Source organism: Hypomesus transpacificus, chromosome 5, assembly GCF_021917145.1.
Source record: "Hypomesus transpacificus isolate Combined female chromosome 5, fHypTra1, whole genome shotgun sequence".
In the NCBI taxonomy this organism is placed as follows: Eukaryota; Metazoa; Chordata; class Actinopteri; order Osmeriformes; family Osmeridae; genus Hypomesus; species Hypomesus transpacificus.
The window spans coordinates 2,275,888-2,290,052 of NC_061064.1; the positions used below are offsets into that span (position 1 = coordinate 2,275,888).

The 14,165-nt window shown below is 50.5% G+C and overlaps 2 protein-coding genes and 1 long non-coding RNA gene across 19 annotated transcripts in view; 2 read left to right on the forward strand and 1 right to left on the reverse strand.

Moving 5' to 3' along the window:
• ryr1a (ryanodine receptor 1a (skeletal)) overlaps positions 1-4,086 on the forward strand; it is a 55,070-nt gene extending 50,984 nt beyond the window's left edge. For all 16 annotated transcript variants that reach the window (XM_047020689.1, XM_047020690.1, XM_047020694.1 and 13 more), the window contains 10 exons: positions 71-113; positions 197-330; positions 624-684; positions 795-941; positions 1,080-1,214; positions 1,796-1,952; positions 2,256-2,320; positions 2,428-2,528; positions 2,681-2,732; positions 2,868-4,086. In XM_047020689.1, coding sequence (XP_046876645.1) covers positions 71-113; positions 197-330; positions 624-684; positions 795-941; positions 1,080-1,214; positions 1,796-1,952; positions 2,256-2,320; positions 2,428-2,528; positions 2,681-2,732; positions 2,868-2,963 — 991 coding nt within the window. In that variant the 3' untranslated portion in view covers positions 2,964-4,086. The remainder of the gene's footprint in view (positions 1-70; positions 114-196; positions 331-623; positions 685-794; positions 942-1,079; positions 1,215-1,795; positions 1,953-2,255; positions 2,321-2,427; positions 2,529-2,680; positions 2,733-2,867) is intronic.
• A 9-nt stretch (positions 4,087-4,095) lies between these two features.
• On the reverse strand, positions 4,096-13,999 carry LOC124468113 (tyrosine-protein kinase receptor UFO-like). The gene is made up of 20 exons (XM_047020707.1): positions 13,982-13,999; positions 12,558-12,659; positions 11,999-12,206; positions 11,812-11,912; positions 11,534-11,716; positions 11,266-11,346; positions 10,973-11,088; positions 10,448-10,637; positions 8,780-8,919; positions 8,499-8,643; positions 8,264-8,393; positions 8,062-8,153; positions 7,668-7,763; positions 7,089-7,166; positions 6,843-6,935; positions 6,578-6,699; positions 5,889-5,998; positions 5,647-5,806; positions 4,953-5,089; positions 4,096-4,535 (listed from the first exon to the last, which is right to left on the reverse strand). The coding sequence occupies exons 2-20, from the start codon at positions 12,634-12,636 to the stop codon at positions 4,103-4,105; spliced, it is 2,694 nt and encodes an 897-aa protein (XP_046876663.1). The 5' UTR covers positions 12,637-12,659; positions 13,982-13,999; the 3' UTR covers positions 4,096-4,102.
• On the forward strand, positions 13,293-14,130 carry LOC124468114. Of its 2 annotated transcripts, none has more exons than XR_006956141.1 (3): positions 13,293-13,307; positions 13,444-13,644; positions 14,022-14,130. It is a non-coding gene; the product is annotated as an uncharacterized LOC124468114 (long non-coding RNA). The 2 variants fall into 2 exon arrangements; XR_006956142.1 differs by having other exon boundaries at positions 13,518-13,644.
• Positions 14,131-14,165: the final 35 nt, after the last annotated feature.

The window sequence follows — 14,165 nt, forward strand, 5'->3', positions numbered from 1 at the left end:
GTCCACCCCGTCCGTGTTGCCCCCCGACCAACTGCCACCTTACCGTCCCTCTCCTCCCCCGCTTCCACAGGTCCTTCCCAAACAACTACTGGGACAAGTTTGTGAAGCGAAAGGTGAGCTTGTTTTTGGTGCGTGCTCGGTCGGTTTGCCAGGTGTTTGTGTGCGGTGGTGAGAGGGTTGTTGTGTGTGTGTCCAGGTCCTGGATAAGTACGGAGATATTTACGGCCGTGAGAGAATAGCAGAGCTGCTGGGGGTGGACCTGGCATCTCTGGACGTCAGCGAGCAGCATGAGAAGAAGCAGGAGGAGCCAGACAGCTCCATGTTCTCCTGGTACCACCACGTTTCTATACATTTAATTTTTTAAATGTTTTAACTTTTAAATTGTTTGGTTCTTAGAGTTAGTTAAACTATTGTACTATTTACTTCATTTAGGATCCGTATATGTTTATTGTTTGCACCTTCCTGCCACAAAAAATTCTGTGTTTGTGTAACATACATGTTCCCCATGACATCACTCTGACATCATACTATTACTACTAACAAAAGATAATCATTAAAACATTCTTCTCATTATATACAGGATTGTATTTCATCAACGTATAAATCCTTTTTGTCTTTTTCAGGCTTACTACCATTGACCTCAAGTACCAGATATGGAAATTTGGCGTTGTGTTTACAGATAACGTAAGATGAGAAACGACAAAACAAGTATTTGTCTCACGTCATTCCGTTGAGTTATCGCAGACAAGTCATGCTCAAGAGTCGCAAACTCTAAAACACGACCCTGCTTGCAGACGTTCCTGTATCTATGCTGGTACACTATCATGTCTCTCCTCGGACATTACAACAACTTCTTCTACGCCTGCCACCTGGTGGACATCGCCATGAGCGTCCAGACCCTCAGGACCATCCTCTCCTCAGTCACCCACAACGGGAAGCAGGTTCGCCCTCCAAAAACAGCCTCCACGACACTGTGTCTGACGCCCCCCAGAGTCTCCTCATAGCCTGAACCAGACCAGGTCCCCTGGGGGAATCCAGGCCTTCCTGCTTCTGATGCCTCGTGTGTTTTCCCGTTCCAGCTGATGATGACGGTGGGTCTCCTGGCCGTGGTGGTCTACCTCTACACCGTGATCGCCTTCAACTTCTTCCGCAAGTTCTACAACAAGAGCGAGGACGAGGACGAGCCGGACATGAAGTGTGACGACATGATGACGGTGAGTTAGTCGGCACTGCCCGCCCTGGTGCCCACTGGATAGGTACGGCTTTAACATCTTCTCTGTGTTATACCCTCTCTGCTCCTTGTAGTGTGTGAGAAAGCATGCGTGAGGGCTGTGTGTGTTCTGACCTCTGACCCCTCTCTCCCCAGTGCTGTGTGTGTTCTGACCTCTGACCCCTCTCTCCCCAGTGCTGTGTGTGTTCTGACCTCTGACCCCTCTCTCCCCAGTGCTGTGTGTGTTCTGACCTCTGACCCCTCTCTCCCCAGTGCTGTGTGTGTTCTGACCTCTGACCCCTCTCTCCCCAGTGCTGTGTGTGTTCTGACCTCTGACCCCTCTCTCCCCAGTGCTGTGTGTGTTCTGACCTCTGACCCCTCTCTCCCCAGTGCTGTGTGTGTTCTGACCTCTGACCCCTCTCTCCCCAGTGCTGTGTGTGTTCTGACCTCTGACCCCTCTCTCCCCAGTGCTGTGTGTGTTCTGACCTCTGACCCCTCTCTCCCCAGTGCTGTGTGTGTTCTGACCTCTGACCCCTCTCTCCTCAGTGCTGTGTGTGTTCTGACCTCTGACCCCTCTCTCCCCAGTGCTACCTCTTCCACATGTACGTGGGCGTGCGGGCAGGGGGGGGCATCGGGGACGAGATCGAGGACCCGGCGGGGGATGAGTACGAGCTGTACCGCGTCGTCTTCGACATCACCTTCTTCTTCTTCGTCATCGTAATTCTCCTGGCCATCATCCAGGGTAGGAGACAGCTCCAGCGCTGCACGCAGGAACTAAACACATCTTTATTTGTACACCCCTTCTTTGTTTTAGAAAACAGATTTTTAGAAAATGATAAAGTTCAGATGTTTTCTGAAAAAAAGTTTTGGAAAAAAGTTTTGAAAGGTTGAAAAGATATAAAAGAACGTTTTTGAAAAACAGTTTTGAAAGGTTACAAAGATATTTCTTGAGTAAAACTTGATTGAAAGTATCGTCACAAATCCCTGCCCCCAAACCAACCTACCCCCTCAAGGGTCCTGAAAACGCTTCTTCCCTGATGTTTAGGTCTGATCATCGATGCCTTTGGAGAGCTGAGAGACCAGCAGGAGCAGGTTAAGGAAGACATGGAGGTACGTGATGTGTTGTTCTCTCTGTTTGCGCTTGTTTACTTTATTTACTTAAGTTGTTTACGTCGTCATCACTGACCCCCCCCCTCCCCCCCCCCCTTGTTGTGAAGACGAAATGCTTCATCTGTGGGATCGGCAGTGACTACTTTGACACGACGCCGCACGGCTTTGAGACGCACACCCTGGAGGAACACAACCTGGCCAACTACATGTGAGTGACCCCTCTGGGCGAGGACACGCGTGTGTGTGTCTCCGTGTGTGCGTCTCCGTGTGTGTGTGTGTGTCTCCGTGTGTGTGTCTCCGTGTGTGTGTCACTTGGCTTGAGTTCACCTCGAGAGATCAAACTCCATCTCTCTCCTGCAGGTTCTTCTTGATGTACCTCATCAACAAAGACGAGACGGAACACACCGGCCAGGTGAGCACCCCCTGTTGGTGGCTGCTGGTAGTGCTGCCGTGACATCGCCTCCACCTCTCCGTGTTTCTCAAACCCCTCTCTCGTCTCCCCTCCCCCCTTCTTCCTTCCCCTCCCCTCCCCCCCTCTCCTCTCCAGGAGTCGTACGTTTGGAAGATGTACCAGGAGAGATCGTGGGACTTCTTCCCAGCCGGAGACTGTTTCAGAAAGCAGTACGAGGATCTGCTGGGATAACCAGAGAGCTGCCAAGGTCCTTCTACACCCGCAGGCTCCTGGAGAGAGACCTGCCTGGAGGTTTGAGCTCCAACCACACTTATTCAACCTGATTCAAGCACTAGTTTGAATGACTATACCGCCTGATCATCCGGCTTATGATTGTGTGGTAGATTAATGTTGGGAGTGAACCTACAGGCAGGTAGCTCTCCAAGAACAGGGTTGGAGACGCCCTGTTCTAGAACGTCGGCTGGAGGGGTTCCGGAAGGGTCAGGAAGGTTGCCTTGGTTACAGTGTTGGTCAGTCATGGGTTTGTGTTCTAATGAATGACAGTGTTTATAAGTGAGAGGGCGGTCCACTCTAGTTTCATAGATTCTGATGTTTTATTACAATCAATGTGTGACAGCGAGACTCTCTACTGTGTAAAATGGAGGTGGTGGATTACTGTGAGGTCAGCAGTGACAAAACATAAGATTCATGAGATTGTGTAGCCAAGCAACAACATCAACTGGAGAGTTAAGCACATTGGAATGTCAGTAATCTGGACTGAAACGACATGCTGTTTTTCATCATGAATTTTGAGTTCCATGCTGCACTTGGAAACATTTGCTCCCGGCCAGTTTGACGCAAACTGTGTCCCGAATGCTGTTCCTCTGTCGATGCTGGTGTGGCAGAACAAGCTTCATGTCAGCAGAAGGAAGTGACATCATGTCAGCAGAAGGAAGTGAAATCATGTCAGTCTGATTCTGGGACTGGCTCTTTCTTCTCATAGTACCTCATGAGCATCACTGATCTGACTGGTTGAATTTTTGTTAAATATATTTATAATTTATTGTTGCAATATGTTGGAGTGGATTACAGTAATTCCAGATTACAGTAATAACGTAACCAACCCTGATAGATATTATAGATACTGTTGATTATGTTTTTTGATTCAGAAGTTTGTCGTCTGATTTCATTGTTAATGAATTAGGATATTTGTTTTGATCTTTGTATTTTCGAGCATGAGACTGGTTGAAGCAAGTCACAGTGAAAACTGACAGCACTGGATGTGTACAAAAAAGACCTCAAAGTTTCATCCTTGAAATTGTCTAGATGTAAAGTGTCAATAATAGAATAAAAGTACGAAAGCATCTTCCCAGTCCGACGGCGTGTTGATGTCATTTCCTGGAGGCTGCCCTGCCCTCCTCTCCCTCCTGCCCAGCCAGGGTGAGGGAGGATGGGGGGGAGCAGGAGGGAGAGGCCTGCAGCTGCAGGGTGGTGTTGGACGAGGACCACATCCAGCTCAGGCTGTCCTGGGACTCATCCAGGGAGGGGGGCTGGACCTGGCGTAGCGGACCCAGAACGTAGCGCCCTGCCTGGGGCTCTCCAGCAGCCTGGCAGCCCCTCCTCCAAGACGCCAGGGGGGGTCCAGACGGCTCCCAGCCCCCCACGGCCCCCAGCAGGGTCCCCGGCTCCTCCATGTTGACGTAGAGCAGATCCTCGTCCTGCTCTGGGATCTGCTGCAGGGCCTGCTCCAGTGCACCGCGTAAAGCGCCGAACCCCGGACGATCCTTTGGGCTCAGCCGCCAACAGGAGAACATCAGGCAGTAGCTGTAGGACAGAACAGACGGTTCAGACGAGCTCTAGAACACACCAGATCTAGAACAGTCCAGACTAGCTCTAGAACAGTCCAGACTAGCTCTAGAACACACCAGCTCTAGAACAGTCCACACCAGCTCTAGAACACACCAACTCTAGAACAGTCCACACCAGCTCTAGAACACACCAGCTCTAGAACAGTCCAGACCAGCTCTAGAACAGTCCAGACCAGCTCTGCAACAGTCCAGACCAGCTCTAGAACAGTCCAAACCAGCTCAAGAACAGTCCAGAGCAGACAGAACAGGTCTGTCCGGCACTCTCCTGGTATACAGGTGTCCCTGATGCTGTGTGTGTACGTACTGTAGAAGCTGAAGTTCACTTCCTACGCTATCCAGGCAGTTTTCTACCTCACTTCCTGTAAACACTCACATGTCGTCAGGGCAACCCAGGGGTTGTTTGAGGCGGTTCCCCTGCCTCAGGTAGTCGTAGATCTCGCTGTTCTCCACCCCAGGGTAGGGGGTCTGGCCGCGCGTGGCGATCTCCCACATGGTCACTCCAAACGACCACTGACGGAGCAGGAAGTGACAGAGCAGGAAGTGACGGAGCAGGAAGTGACGGAGCGGGAAGTGACACAGTCAACTAGAACAGCAGACCGACTCTTTGGGAGGCACGGGAACGTTCAGCTGTACAAGATTCACATGGAACCCTCCTCTCACACAGTCTTATATCACTCCTCACACAAATCCCTCTCACACAGAGCAACAGTCTCACCACATCCCTGTCACACAGAGCAACAGTCTCACCACATCCCTGTCACACAGAGCAACAGTCTCACCACATCCCTGTCACACAGAGCAACAGTCTCACCACATCCCTGTCACACAGAGCAACAGTCTCACCACATCCCTGTCACACAGAGCAACAGTCTCACCACATCCCTGTCACACAGAGCAACAGTCTCACCACATCCCTGTCACACAGAGCAATAGTCTCACCACATCCCTCTCACACAGAGCAACAGTCTCACCACATCCCTGTCACACAGAGCAACAGTCTCACCACATCCCTGTCACACAGAGCAACAGTCTCACCACATCCCTCTCACACAGAGCAACAGTCTCACCACATCACTCTTGGTCGTGTAGACTCTGTCGGCCAGACTCTCGATGGCGATCCATTTGACGGGCATCTTAGAGATGTTCCCCTGTCTGTAGTAGTCTCCATTATAGATCTTCTTAGAGAGGCCAAAGTCGGCCACACACACTGTCATGTTCTCATTCAACCTAGAAACAGAACACACACACACTTCAAACTGGAGTCTGAACTGCTGTCTGTGCTAAGATGACAATCAAACTGAGGCCTCACATGCAGTTTCGAGCGGCCAGATCTCTGTGGATGAATCTCTTGTTGCTCAGGTACTCCATTCCCCGCGCAATGTCTGTCATGAACTTCACCAGCATCTGGCAGGACAGCGGCTGCAGGCGGAAGGATACGGTTACTGGGCGGCCCTAACTCCTCAGAGAGGTGGAGCTAATCAACATCAGCGGACATAAAAACAACAGGTCAGTGTTGTCCCCATTGAGGATCTAGAGGAGGTGAAAGGGCTTTGTGGTGTGGCAGAGGACTTTAGAGGAGAGAGAGAGAGAGACTGACCAGAGGACTGTAGAGGAGAGAGAGAGAGACTGACCAGAGGACTGTAGAGGAGAGAGAGAGAGACTGACTGACCAGAGGACTGTAGGAGAGAGAGAGAGAGAGAGACCAGACAGCGCTCTCTCACCAGAGAGACAGAGACACTGACACTGACCAGAGAGAGAGAGACACTGACACTGACCAGAGAGAGAGACACTGACACTGACCAGAGAGAGAGACACTGACACTGACCAGAGGACTGTAGAGGAGAGAGAGACACTGACACTGACCAGAGGACTGCAGAGGAGAGAGAGACACTGACACTGACCAGAGGACTGTAGAGGAGAGAGAGAAACTGACACTGACCAGAGAGAGAGAGACACTGACACTGACGAGAGGACTGTAGAGGAGAGAGAGACACTGACCAGAGGACTGTCCCCCAGGCGTGAGTAGAGCAGGAAGCTGTGCAGGTCTCCGTGCTTCATGAAGGGCAGGATGACCACCGGGGTTGGGTAGTGGCCCCTATCAACGGTCTGCAGGCACACTCCTACACACACACACACACACAGGAGCTGGAGGTCAGCTGTGTCTCACCAGGGACATAAATGTGATATTTACTGAAATAATGATGTTTAGTGATATTGAATGATATAATGATTTGTATGGATCTTTCAAAGCCTGCGGTCTCACCAACAAGTCTCATCACATTGGGATGGTCAAACTCCTTCATACACGCAGCCTCCCTCAGGAAGTCCTCCATCTCTGGGCGAGAGCAGATGGAGACTGGGAGGGGGAGGGGAGAGAGAGAGAGAGGGGGAGAGAGAGAGAGGGACAGGAGGCAGGAGAGAGAGAGATAGAGAGAGAGAGAGAGAGAGAGAGAGAGGTGAGACCATGTACAGTAACCTTGGAGCCCCTGGCAGCGATAAGAGTACTCACTCTTCATGGTTTTCACGGCCACTCTGATAACTGCCTCTCCATGCACCAGCAGGCCTTCCACTACCGAGCCAAACTCCCCTGGAGAAACAACTCACACAGTGAGAACACACCCCTGGTTTGAGGACACAGTGAATGTTTGGCGGAACTGTATAACAGCGGTAAATGGCTAGTGGTACTGTATAACAGCAGTAAATGGCTAGTGGTACTGTATAACAGCGGTAAATGGCTAGTGGTACTGTATAACAGCATTAAATGGCTAGTGGTACTGTATAACAGCAGTAAATGGCTAGTGGTACTGTATAACAGCAGTAAATGGCTAGTGGTACTGTATAACAGCGGTAAATGGCTAGTGGGACTGTATAACAGCATTAAATGGCTAGTGGTACTGTATAACAGCGGTAAATGGCTAGTGGTACTGTATAACAGCATTAAATGGCTAGTGGTACTGTATAACAGCAGTAAATGGCTAGTGGTACTGTATAACAGCAGTAAATGGCTAGTGGTACTGTATAACAGCAGTAAATGGCTGTGGTAATAAAAAAAACGTAGAATGTTCCTGGCTTGGATGTGAACTCTCACCCTCTCCCAGCGTCTTCCCCAGGGTCAGTTTGTGTCTGTCCACCATCACATCTTGCAGCTTGTGCTTCAACTCATCACTGATGACCAGACTGTTCACTGAGGAAGGACATGGTTCACACTCACACACTCCACACCCATTCCTCCCCCGTGCTCTTGTACTGCTACATGGAGTTCATCATCCCTTACGAGGGATGTTGATCTTGTGAAGTCATGACTTAGTCACGATGGAAAAACAAGACAGGCAATTCCCCCATGAGTTCTAAACCTCTCCTTCGAACCCACTCCATTCGGTCCTCTCTCAAGGCCTGATAACAGTGTTCAACAAGAGAGAGACACAGAGAGAGCGCACCCTGTCATGGTGTTATCAGACACGTCAGGTTGTTTAACTACTTACATGTGGCTTCGTTCGTCTGCCGATTGTAGGAGCGTCGAGCGCTGTATCGGACCACAAAGTCCCCGTTATTCCTCAGAGGGTAAAACTCCTTCCTATTACACACACACACAGTCAGTCAGTATTTCTAAATATGCATCCATATACGAAGTGATGTTCTGAACTGAAGCCAGACACCCACCCACTGTGCATGTGAGGTACGTACCCAAAACATGTCTGTCTGTGTCGTGACATCACGACGTACACAACAAGGAAGCCAATCAGAGCCAGCGTGACAGCCACAAGCATGACCACATACCACCAGTGCCAGGAGAACACCTGGTGAGGAGAAACACCTGGGGAGGGAAGAAGCTCGTCAGCCTCCTCCAGGACATACTCACCCCTCCATCCCTCCTCCCCCTCTATCCCCCCTCCTCCCTGGCCAGGCTGCCCTGCCTCACCAGGCTGGCTGTGCTGGAGGGTGTGGGCGGGGCTCCAGGGACCACACCCAGCCCGGGTGCAGGCACACACTCGCAGGATCACCGTCTCCAGGAGCCCAGAGACGGGGAGGGCCAGCTCTGACCGCTGGACAGGCTCCACCACGGCCTGAATCACACACACACATCAGACCAAGGGCATCAGTCTTTGTGTATGTATGTGAGGAGAGAGAGAGATTGGTGGAGTGGGAGAATGAGAAAGAGAGACACAGAGAGAGACAGAGAGATGTTGTTGTTGTCTCTACCTGGGACATGTTGCTGGTTTTGTACTCAACTCTGTACCCCTCCAGCAGTCCGTTCAGCTGGCCTGGCGGCTCCGTCCAGTTCAGGTGGACTTGGGTTCCGTTAAACAGAGCCTGCACGCTGGCTGGTGCCTCCTCTGGTACTGTGAACACAGAGCAGGCAAGGCTGGGTGCACAGAAGGGGCTGCATACTGCTGACAGCAGGGGAGGGCTGGTGCAGAACCACATCCAGCCTGCTGCCTCTCAGGAGAGAGCTGTGTGAGGAGAAAGGCATCTTTGTCGCAGGCTGAGTCAGAGTCCGGTAAAGGACCCTGATGATGTCATGAGTGCGTTCTGAGCTTGATGGTTTCCATATGTTGCGCTACCTCAGCCAATGAAAACACAGGCCCCACCCTGCCCCTACCACCTCACCTCCCACCCCACCCCCCAGACCCTGTCTAACACAGGCCCCACCCTGCCCCTACCCCCTCACCACTCCCCTCCCACCCCCCAGACCCTGTCTAACACAGGCCCCACCCTGCCCCTACCCCCTCACCTCCCCTCCCACCCCACAGACCCTGTCTAACACAGGCCCCACCCTGCCCCTACCCCCTCACCTCCCCTCCCACCCCCCAGACCCTGTCTAACACAGGCTCCTCCTTGCCCTCCTCCCCCACCCTCCCCAGACCCTGGCGATCGGGCCTCTCTCTCTCGCTCTGACTACATGTCATCTTTGAGGGGGTTAGGACAGCACTATAACAAGATCCACACTAGGGGAGATACTGAAAAGCTTACCAAGTGGATGTGCTCTATTCTCTCATTCTCATCCCAGATCACTATCCTCCCCCATCGTCTTGACCCCAGATCACTATCCTCCCCCCATCGTCTTGACCCCAGATCACTATCCTCCCCCCATCGTCTTGACCCCAGATCACTATCCCCCCCCCATCGTCTTGACCCCAGATCACTCCTCTCATCTCCTTCTTCAGGAGACGTTCTAAGGTCAGATGTGCTGACGGAAACTGCACCCCTGTGGCCTCGAAGCCTTCCCCTCTCCTAACCAGGCGTCTATTTCTATTTACTTTCCTTTTCCAGGAAGCCGGCCACATCGCAGACTGCCTGTGGAAACCATGAGTTGGCATGGAAAAACTGCTGCTCTCCTCTCCTCAAACACACAGCAGCATTATGGGCTGGACCGCAGCACCTCCACCATGCCATGAATACAGACTGTTTAGTCTGTTTTCCTCCATTCCAAGCTCCTCCTCCTCCTCCTCCTCGTCCTCTGCCTAAACTAGCTCGCTCTCTGAGCAGCTTCAAACCCCACGGCCCAAGGCCAGTTCAAAGAGAAGACAATTAAAATCTGGGTTTCATTTATGGACCATCCCTACAGCTGCTTCTCAGCTCAACATTAAGGAACGCTAAAGACAATAGCAGGAGAAGCAGCTCTCACAGACACATGTCATGGCCACATTTCAGAATAGTGTATTTCTCGTTGGTCTAGAGCTTTATGTTTAATCGATTTTTGTGGAAGATTGTTGGTATCACCAACACAACTGTAATATCTTCAATATTATTAACCCGTATCAGTGGATAAACTAACATGGATGAATCTCCACCCCAAAAAATAGTTTCCAACCACAGATGATGTACACAACAGGAGGAGACCCCCCCCCCCCCCCCCGATGGACTGACCTCCCTCTGAGGTGAGCAGGGTGACCCAGGGGGTCCAGGCGGACGCCCCCTGGCTGCTCCGGCAGGACACCCTCACGTCGTAGGAGCTGTAGGGCTGCAGCCGAGGGATGAGGTAGAGGGCGGGAGGCAAGTTCACGTTCCGGTTGTGGAGCAGCTGTCTTCCCTGAGAGACTGAGACAGACTGGGCGGCCTAGAAGGCAGGGAGAGGACGGTCTAGATCAGCCTCTCTCTGCCCTGGTCCTCAGGGCCCTCCCCCCCCCACCACCCTGCATGTTGTAGAATGTTCCAACACACCTGATCCACATGAATGGCTCGTTATCAAGCTCAGCAGAGGCCTGGTAACGACCCATTCGTTTGAACCAGATGTGTTGGAGCAGGGAAACATCTAGAACATGCAGGTCAGGGGGGGGGGTCCCTGACAACCAGGGTTGAGAACCACTGCTCTAGAGACCTCCAGCTGTGCTGAGGAGCTCTGGCAGCAGCAGGGGAGGGGGGTCGGGGGGGTCGGGGGAGACGAGCTCCTACCTGGATGGAGCACACAGTCACGGGGTACACGCCCCCGAAGCCTGGCTCCCAGGACAGCAGCAGGGACGACTGGGTGGCCTCGGCCGCCCGCAGCCTCTGAGCCTGGGAGGGGATCACTGCAAACACACACACACACACACACACACACACACACACTGGCCTGAGCACTAGGAGGGGTTCACAGGGTCAAATTCCTGTGGACACTGTACAGTCAGAGAATAACGCGATTCTGAACGTTGTTGAAGTTAGTACAGTAAACATAGTTACAGTGTGAGTTAGCACAGTAAACAGACCAGTGACTGAGCCTGTTGCGGAGGTTGCGACCCCTCTGCTGTTGTGGGCCTCACAGGAGAATCTGCTGGTCTGGTTGAGGCCTGCGTAGAGACCGACACGAGGATTTAAAAACACGGGTAGAGTTTCTGGAGAGAGGGGACAGATCATGTGATCTACTGCATGTCATGGGGGGGGATGTACGAATCTCTGTACAGTTTAGTCTGATGGTTGACTGAATCCTAACACTGGACAGTGTGAGAAGGCAGAGAGAATCTACTGTGTGTCTACCCGTGACGTTCAGAGAGGAGGGCGACAGGGAGAGTGGGTCTTGCAGGGTGTTGAGAGGTTCTCCGTTCTGCAGCCAGATGATCCTGACAGGTTCTGGGGGGCCGTGAGCAGAACATTGCAGGTTGAAGGGGCGGTTAGCCTCCACGCTAACATCGCCTGGCTCCACAGAGAAATGAGGAATCCCTGTTGGAGATGGAGACAGGCTCAGACACTGCCAAGAACAGGTGGAGGCAGCAGGTGGAGACAGGTAAATAACGTGAGACCGGTGGAGATCTTACCCTCCAGCTGGATACGACCTTCCTGAGACAGGACGTCATGCAGACCCACCGTTGCCATGCAACGGTAGCTTCCGATGTCTGATAGCGCCACATTGTCAATTCTAGAGGCAAGCGGAGATATGGCATTAGACTCGAGGACGTCTTCACCCTTGGCGCATGCAAACTAAGTAAAGATATTTAAAATAACCTGAGGTCGCTGATCGTGAGCCAGCTCCCGTCCGCTACAGGGATCTGGACTTGGTTTGTGTCGGCGTATTCCACCGTCTCTCCATTCCTGAGCCACACAACGTCTGGGGGCTCCACGAGTCCTCCGTCCCCGCGGAGGGAACATCTCGCCTGCACGGGCTTCCCCAGGGACGAGGTCATGTTCCCAGGGTTACTCACGAACCGGAGCACTGACACGGAGAAGTCAGAGGACATTAAATCTACTTGGAACCGTTTACGTGGATGCACTCAGGTTTAATTGAAAACAACAACTATTTAACCGGTATATTTAATTGGTTGGGCAATGTAGGCTACGTGTAGGCTTTATGTGTAGCCTACATTGGAAGCCATAACCGCTCCACTCCCAACTACAGCAGACAACTGACATAAAACTATGAATGGGCCTATAACGATAGCTGCCTCAAAATAGAGCTATAGTTGTACACGTACTGTCCATGTTATATTAACACACAAACCTGACAACAATATAGAACAACAACAACGTTTCCAAATGCTGAGGCTACAGCAATCGGTTCCCTCACCTGGAACAGGAAGAACTTCACAGATATCAATGAGAAAAGTGATCATTAGCGTCACTCTCCATCTGCAAAGGTAGCTCATCCTTTCCCTTCCAGCAGTCAACACTGTTTAAAAACACATTCTCAAAAGAAATCAATATATGGCCGCTTCTTGAACATCGTGCAGATGCTATTTATTCATAATTTTCAACCGGTTTTCTCGTTATTACAAAAGTTCTGGAAAATGTTTTATCATTTTGTTTACTGACCCACAGTTAATCCGTGATCTAGAATTTAAAAAATTCGGCTACAAATGATCTTAAATGAAATTGACTCAATCCAAGAATACGCGTGGCGTGTCGTAGTCATTTCCACGTCCTGGTGCCCAGACTTGGTCCACACACTTTATTACTTTTCCCTCCGTCGCTATTTTCTAGTTCGTGTTTGTTCCCTCCCCTCCTGTCTCATGTGAAATCCACTTGATTCCATATTAATACTAGGCACATTAGTTTACACTCTCCCACTGTGACAACGGATAAAACCAGCTCATTCCATTTTAAAGAAAAAACAAATTAATCTATGGATTGTAGTCTATTAAAGAGTAGTATCCTGTGCTACTTCTGTTGAAGTGTGTTTAGACCGGACGGTGAACTTTTCTGCAACATACAATACTGTTAAGTTCTGTACCTGCAGCGATAACTTTAACAGAACCAACTGAAGTGTACTAGCGTTCTCTAGTGGCCAACGTGGAGTACTCTCAGGATCACGGATAAGGTGGGTTTATAAAGCTGAATGTGTTTGACTATACACATGTTAACATCTAGGCTATGTGAAAGATCGTAGGCTATATTTCGCGGAGGAAGTGCTAATCATTAAATGTATCGCGCAATGTGTTTCACTTTGTTTCAAGTGTGGAACTTTAGAGACCTTAAATGTATCTGATGCACTCTATGGACTGATGGTACGGATTCTACTCTACGTCAGAGAAAGGCGGGTAACTGCTGCTCCCTCGCGCTGGTATAACGCTTTTTGCGCCACTGTCGACCGGAGGCAACACGGAGGGGGTGTAATAACGACGTGGACAGTTTACTGCTAACGGTAGGCTGTTTCGGTAAGTGTTTCATGCACATTTTTGTGAATGACAGCAAAAACAACAGCAGAAAGGACAGTGAATATGTGATTTTTATAAAATGAGTTTGGTTAATATATAATACGTTCATAAATTGTCAGTTGATCTGCTAATCAGATCCACCTGTGGATCAAAGCTTATAGAGTTTATTATCGCGACACTTCGAATTGACGCATATGAGCAACAGAGTGGAGCCTACTGTAACTGTTCATTAACCAAAAAACGTACTTTCCCAAATGCAATAACACCCATTTAATTATTTGCTTAGCCTCTACTTGTAAACAAAAACAAAAATCTCTTCTTTTTTTTCATAAACTACCTTATAGAATGTTGAATATATGTTGTTATTCCCTGTGCAGTTGCCCGGTTCCAGACTTTTCATCTTGCTGGTTCCACAGTTTCATTCCAAGCAACAGCGCCAAGTTACGCAAAGTAAGACTAAACTGTCCCAGACCACAGCTTATGTAATCGTTCTTATTTCTGACTAGTTCAAGCTAAAATCA